This window comes from Sminthopsis crassicaudata, chromosome 6, assembly GCF_048593235.1.
Source record: "Sminthopsis crassicaudata isolate SCR6 chromosome 6, ASM4859323v1, whole genome shotgun sequence".
Classification (NCBI taxonomy): Eukaryota; Metazoa; Chordata; class Mammalia; order Dasyuromorphia; family Dasyuridae; genus Sminthopsis; species Sminthopsis crassicaudata.
The window spans coordinates 237,195,518-237,203,440 of NC_133622.1; the positions used below are offsets into that span (position 1 = coordinate 237,195,518).

General features: G+C 36.0%; 1 protein-coding gene across 1 annotated transcript; it reads right to left on the bottom strand.

Moving 5' to 3' along the window:
- LOC141547369 (vomeronasal type-1 receptor 4-like) lies at window positions 1-897 on the bottom strand. Its single transcript, XM_074275813.1, has one exon. It carries the CDS (start codon window positions 895-897, stop codon window positions 1-3), a length of 897 nt encoding a protein of 298 aa, XP_074131914.1.
- Between the last annotated feature and the right edge of the window lie 7,026 nt (window positions 898-7,923).

The following is a 7,923-nucleotide window of genomic DNA, read 5'->3' on the forward strand; positions in this document are numbered from 1 at the left end:
TTAACAAGCACAAGAATTGGGGACCTGCTTATTAATGCTGACGAGAATAATTGGGCTGACTGTTGGATAACAAAGAACGAGTAGCGCTGAGGTATGTATCATCCACATTTTTATGGATTTAAAATACAACATACAGAATATACAAATGGGACTGAATGTATTAAACAAAACAAAGGTGGCCACTAGGAGCAGGATAGCTTGAGTTGCCCTCTTTTCAGGGGATATTTTTGTTGAGTTGTTCTTATTATGTATATGATTAACATTTCTCCTGTGTCTATATAGGATTAAGACCATATGGACACTAGAAGCAGTCATGAGACCTGCAAAGAAAGTATCATGGACAAATGTTACAATTTGAAATTTTATATGATTATTATTATAAACATCTAGAATTCCATACCCAGTCCTGCATCCATCTTTACTGACTGTGCTGTTCTTTGGACCATCATGTTGTAGAAATGGAAGCATATGGATTATTAGATGGAACATCCAGCATAGAACAATGCATCTAATGATGGTCTTTGGTGCTTTAATTTTCAGCTGTGCCCACATGGATTTGTTGGGACTAATAGTAATGGCCTGGAAGACACTCAAGAGGCAGGTGCTGTTTAAGGAGAGACCCCGGGTTAGTAACTGCATATATGTTATGATTTTAATCTTAGTTCTGTCCAGGACACATTTTACTTTCCAAAGCCTTGTTATGGTAGGAATTCCCCCAAAGAGAAGTACCATGGCATTGGAAAAGGCTAACTGGATGATAATTACATTTTTAGGTCTTACTGTATGAGCAGTCAGGAAATTAAAGCTGTTTAGGATGAGGAGAGTTAAGTTCCCCAGGAATCCAATTCCAGTTAGTTGCAGGTAGGCTATCCCCAGAATTTCATCCAAGGTCAGCATTCTTTACATCATGAAGATGATTTGCTGCCAATCTCGAGGAGACCTATGGGTAAAAACATGAAAATATGCTTGTGACATACTGTGATTTTCCCCCTGAAATTCTATGATTTCCAGTATGAACATATAGTCTAAATGATTTCAAGAATGCTAAGATTTACCGAAAGAATGAACAACAAGAAGGAGAATAAGAATCTCAACCCTTGCTGTCTAACTCTGAAGTCTTTTTTCCAGCTCAGTTTGATGCAGCTTGCATAAATATTCTTGTTCCTGGAGGGCAGAACATTCTTCAGCCCCATATAGAGAGCTTTATTTTTAATGTAAGAAGAAACTAAATCACTAGTATTAAAGTTAACCAGGATTGGGGAGTATGCTGAGGTAGGGGAAAATATTTTGAGACCATCTTCTTTAGGAGGCAGAAATGAAGATGCAAAGAACTCTCAGTTTGCACATCAGTGCTGATTTCTGAAATGGCAGACTCTGCATTTGGGGACAGGGACAGGAGAGCCCGCATCCTCACTCAGTGCTATTTGCATCATTTTGTTTTGTCCCATTCTCTCAATATAGGGAAGCATGTTGGGCCACATTAAGGAAAGGTAATGGATCAGGATAGGGAAAAGGTGAGAACACAAGCCAGGGGTCTTTATTGTCGTAGTGCTTTCCCAATCTAGTGAGAAATTGCAGATTCTGAACATGCCAGATTAAGTCATTAGACAGGAGGCAATTCCTGTGCTCAGTAACAGATCTAGGCTTATATGCCAAACATGCTATTCCTCAAGACAGTGATAGACTAAGTAAAACTATGTCCTTCCCATCTTCTTCCAATGTAACCAATACCTGCCATGTTTATGCCTAGACATACCCTTTGGACAAAATATGTCAGCATAAGACTTTCTTATCTATTAATTTCATACCGATCTATACCTTTGACTCAGTTAAGGTTAAAAATTCTTAAGCAATTGTCACAACCCCATTTGGGGCCTGGTAACTGAATGTTGGTGTCATGAAATTATGAATTGTTATGAGTGAATGTTGGGTTTTATACTTAATTTTTATACCTCCATATATGGATTAGCATTAAAATGTCTCAGGTGAAAGGTTAAAAGTGGAACTGTTTAAGAAGCCTTGCCTTAAGTGAAACCCAAAACAGGAAGAGTTGAGAAATAGTCAGGCAGGACTGAAGTAGGTTCAATGCCAGTTCTAGATGGCATTTGATGCCTTATTCCTTTTCCTTGTGATGGGAAGTGTTATTTTTTGGATTACTGTGCACAGAAACAGGAATATTAGTTTTATTTACCTTGAATCACTCAGTCTCTTACATTTTTCCTTGTAACTATGTCCTGGCTTGCCCAGCTTCCTTCAGATCTTAGCCAAAGTCTTATAATTTTCAGAAGCTTCTGCCAGTTAGCCATTATCTAAACATCTTCTCTTTATGTATATTTTATGCCTCCTTCTCTGTCCTTATCACTCTCTCTGTGTCTCTGTCTCTTTCTCTTTCTGCCTCTTCCCTGCATTTGCAGGTTTTTGCATATTTGGGATCCCATAATCTTTGAACTTCTTGAAGCAGTCAATGCTTTTGCCTTTCTTTACCTCCTCTCACTCACCACTGGACATGACCATTGCTATGTGTCTACTTTGCCTTTTCAGTGGCTGGCTTTCATTTAGCTCATTCAGGAAGATTTTATGCAAGGCTCTAAGCGTCTAATTATTGATTCTCTTCTGTTGTACAGATCTGTCTCAGGTACTAAGGCACAGTCACTTACCAGGTCGTTCTCTGTCAATACAGCAGAAAGTAGAACAGCAGCAATCTGGGTTGAAGCAGCAAAATATGCCTGTATGACTGTGTGGGTCTTATATAGAGGATGGTCAGGGATGCAGTTATTATGCTGGCTGTGTCTGAGCTCATCTCCCCATTAGGGCTGCAATTATCATGTCATCTGCAGCAAAATGGTACTGTTTGCCTGGGTTAACTGGGACCCATTTAAAAGAAAATGAACTTTTATCCCAAGTGTTTACATTATTTAGATTATTGATTGCTTAAAGTCTCTAGTGTAGCATCAATGAGCAGGTGGGGAGAAGCAAAGCAATGAGGAACTGTCAAGTGACTTGCAGGAAGATGCAATAAGAACATGTGAGCCAGAGCATTGTGCACCTAATTGATCTTCAGCTCTGGTTATAGATGATTCTCTCTTATATAATTGATACCATTGCGTCTCTTTTTTTTAGGACTGTCCCAATAAGCTCCCTATTTTGTATTCTGAGGAAGTGAAAATAAATTAAAAGTCAAGTGTAGCCCCAGAAAAAATGAGGGCTAATTCCACATTAGGAACTGATGATCACCTCTGGTCAAGATCACCTCAACTTTTATCTCCTACAGAAAAGGAGGATCAACACTTGGAACAAAACTTATGGAATGTCCCGTAGTTTGCGGTGTTGGGCCAGAACATCACACTTCTTTTCCCAACTACTTTCCATATATGAGCACACTGAAACTTCTATATATTTTCCCACTCTAGTCTGCTCTTATTGGGAAAAAAAGTTGGGAAAAAAGTGTGATGTTCTTATCTACCCCCTCAATCCACAAGATATTTCATGAGTTTTATTCCAAGTGTTGGTCTTCCTTTTCTGTAGGGGATAGAAGACCTAACTTCTTAATTCTAGAATTTCTTTAATTACCAGTGGCTACTTTTCTTCCCCACCTCACCACATAATGAGCCTCACCTGCATTTTGGAATGATAAATAAGTACTTGTCTTCCATGGACAAGAACAGTGACATTCCTTGCTGATCTAAGTTTCTCATATGCTATTTCTCCTTGCTTCATATTCCTCCTCAATCAAATGTATTAAGCCGTATTATGCACCAGACATTGGGTTCAATTTGGTGATAACAAATGAAAAGAAAATGAAAATTCCTATTCTCAAATATTTTCCATTTTTTGGGGGTAAAGTATGATAGTTTATACATGTATATATCTATTTACATTTGTGTTTATATATGTATATATAAAACAATTACAAAATGCTTTTCTGTTTTGATTTGTTTTATTTTATTTTATTTTTATTTTTAACACATTGCTTCATGAATGATGTTGGGAGAGAAAAATTAGAACAATATGGAAGAAAACCATGAAAGAGATTAAAAAGACAGAAAAAAAGAATTGAACATAATATGTGCTGATTTACATTCATATTCATTGTTTCTTTTTCTGGGTTCAGATGGCATTTTCTGAATTGCTTTGAATCATTGAACTACTGAGAACACCCAAGTTTTTCATAGTGGATCTTTGCACATTCTTGTTTGATTTTCAATCTTCATACTCTATTGAATAACATGTTTCCTTCACCTGAGAAAATATCCTACAATCTTTGGAGACACAGCAACACTGAGTGTTGGGAACACATAACTTTGATCAAGAACTATTCTTTCAAAGGGAAGAGACGTTTGTGATTTCTGATCATCTCAGCAGTATTCATTTATTCTCTGGTTCTTAGAACTGTGAATTTCTCCTCCATTACTCCTCTCCCTCTCTTTATCCATTCTTTTCCCCAAGTTTCCTTTCTGTATCATCATGTGCTCAAGAAAAGAGCTGGATGAAATTGAGATACCATGATCACTAAGTTTAATGCAAACTTTTGTTCTGTTATCTCAGCTGTAGCCTTCAAAATTAAAAGGCAAATACCTTAAGCTTTCCAAATCCACTTACTCTCTCTTTCTCACCAGTTCCTTCGAGGAATTTTTAAGAATTTTCTGAAATGTCTCAAACAACCCAATTCTCCTATCTTCCTAGTCAAGCACCTTGGTGCTTAAAAAATGGAGGCCATTTGCGGAGAGTATCTTTTCCCTGCCTCCTCTAATCTGATTTTATTCATACTTGGTCCATCATATTCTCTCTCTTCACTCCAGTTCTCTTTTAAAATTTTATTTATTTGAAAGTTAAATTCTAAATAAAAAAGAAAAATGCAGAAAACAACAATACAGTTTCATGTGCATAGCAGACCATTAGACAAGATTCAAAATATGAAACAATAAGCTTCATTTTGAAGAAAATATGTAACAAATAGTGTATATTATGTTCAGATTAATTCATCTTTGCTTCCTTGTAAGTTTTCTTTGTTCTGTGCTGTGCACCTTTTGAATTACTCTATTTTCCCTTCCTTCTTCCTCCTGCCTTCAGAAGACTTCAATGAAATGTAGACATTTTTATGTATACATATGCTACATATATACACATATACAGATAATTATAATCGTCATATATATGTATATCAAATATATACAATCATATATATCAATATGAGGTGGTTCTAAGCATATTGGTTCTCTCTTTTATTGAAGTTGGATCATATCATCCTCCAAAAATATAAATCTTCCCATATTTTCCGAGATCCACCAATGCATTATCATTTCCTACAACATAGATATATTCTAAATCTATCCAATGTAATTCTTTTAAATAGTCTAAAGCAATATTGATCAATCATTTGAGTAATTCTATGATTTTCCTTTTTTCATAAATCTATTTTTGCTTTAACTTTGTCTGAGATCAATACCCTTGCTTTTTTCCTAATAAATTGTACTCTTAATCATTATTTTTGTTTGTTTGTGTCTCTTATTTCATATTATTCCCAATTCCTCTCCTTTTACCCTCTATCTTGATTTGTTATATGTTATCATATCTCACTCATCTTTTCCCATGATCTTGATCCAATTTCTGTTAATCTACACAGCTATCTATACTATTTCAATCATTGCTACCATATTCCTCCTCCTCTATAAAGTTACAAAAAAAATACCTTTTATATAGAAAAACACACTCATACACACACACACTCCCCCCACCCCCAGACACACATGATGTATTCTTTCTTTAACCTACTCCTGCTGGGAATGTAGGGAATGTACTTCCTCCATTATCTAATTACTCTATAATGTCTCTTCTAGCACCTCCTTCATATAACATAAATACTTAAAAAAACCTGTTTCTTAACTTGCTTTTAGAAACACATCATATAGAAACCTCTCTTCAAGCTTAACTCCTTTCTAAGAAGCCATGTGTATGTTTGCATGAATGTGTGTATTTATAGGTATATACATATATGTGTGCATATGTATGTACATAGACCTGTGTGCATGTATGTATGCATGTGGCCAATATGGGAAATTTGTTTAGATAATCTATATTTTTTTATAATTAGTCTTGTTTGTCTTAGCTCTCAGTTCAGGTGTGAATGGATTGGAATGGGCCGATGGGAAACTAGATTGTGGCCAATTGAAACAGAGAAAATATTATCTAAGTTCAAAAGGGGTACTTAAAGAATATGCTGCAGTTTTACTTCATGAGTTTTATCTAGGTCCCGGATTGTCTCTTTTGGGCATAATCGGATTTTTTGGAAACCACAGAATAACTGGACTCTGTGTAGTCTTTTGCTTCTCACCAGATTCCAGGTTCTGAGACAACAGCAGATGAATCTTATATTAACTTTGTGTGCTCCTGTCTCCTGTCAGTGTCTGCATACTCAGGAGAGGCTTAACTGTGGTGACCATTTTTAGGTGATGAATGATGACTATTCCACGAGAGCTAGGGGCCTTTCCCTGTAAAATTATTTGCCATTAAAAGTTTGGCTTTTTACTTTTTTGCTCTGGTTTTTAAGCACTGAGATTTTTTGTTAATGCAAAATATCTATCTTGGTCATCTAAGGACTGTTACTAAAATATTTAAAATCATTATTTCTTATGATTAGAGACCCCAAAACTTCAGACTTTGTCAGGAAGTAAATCCATTGGATGACAATATAACAAGGAAAATCCCGATATACAGCAGTTTTACCTCTCAGCCAGTCACTCTCCTCATTTGGAGGCTCCTTTCTAGCCAGGAAATATTAAGGAGGTGGCCCTTCTCTCCTCCCCAAGTAGAAAGAATGGGGTGTCTATCACAGATTTCTGGGTTGTCTAGAGTCTCAGGGACAGAATCTTTGCCATATGCACAGCAGAACAAAGAAGATTAAAAAATGGAAACAATTAGATATATTTTGAAGAAAGCTTATAGAAGAAATCCTATGTATTGCATTCAGAGGGGATCATCTTTTCTTTGCTACATTGTAGGTTTTTCTGCTCTTTGTGCATTTGTATCAATAGATCCCTATACTAATAGACATAAATTTTTTGAGCTATTCTGTCAACTTCCCAGAATCCTCTGTACATATTCTATGTGGATATACATTACAGAATAAGGGAGATTAAGTAACTTTTAAAACTCTCAAAAAGCACAAGACCTAAGGATCTGGTTACTAATGCCGATGAGAATAAAAAGGCTGGCTTTTGGATGACAGTGAGAGAAGGGCTGTGGTGTATATATCATCCAAAGCCTTGGGGATTGAATGTAAAACATATACAGAATAAAAATGAGACTGAACATATTAGGCAAAACAAAGGTGGTCACTAGAAGCAGGATAGCTTGGTTTACCCTAGTTTCAGAGAATATTTTTTGGTGGAGGTGCTATTATTCATAACTGATTTTTCTCTCCCAATATGATTTTTAAAGCAATATGCTTAAAAAATTAGTAAAACAAACAAAAAATTCCCTGCACAAGCTACACATTTTATCCTCTTCTTGTTAATCTACACACCCTCCTATACATGTCTTCAATCCTATTCCTTATCTTTATTTCTTTAAAATTTAAATCATTATGTCTTTCGAGATATATTTAAAGAGAGTCAAGTAAAGTTTCCTCTTTTTCCCATTTATACTCAGAGTAGGATTTGAGAAGTACCCCCTCTCCTTCTAACTAACTCTATTTAACTTCCTGAGCCTGGAGATAATCTGGTATCTTTCTTCAGATATTCTCAAGTTGTCCTAAGAGGACTATTGTTCTGCCCAACTAGTTCCTTATATGTATCTGAGGTGCAGTGGGGGAAATCTGGAGAGTTGTGAATTTTATGACCTGTTCTGCCACCTTGCAATAATTCTCAGTAGATCTTCTATGTGGATCAGCGTTACAGGGTAAGGGAAATTGAGTAGTTTTTCAAA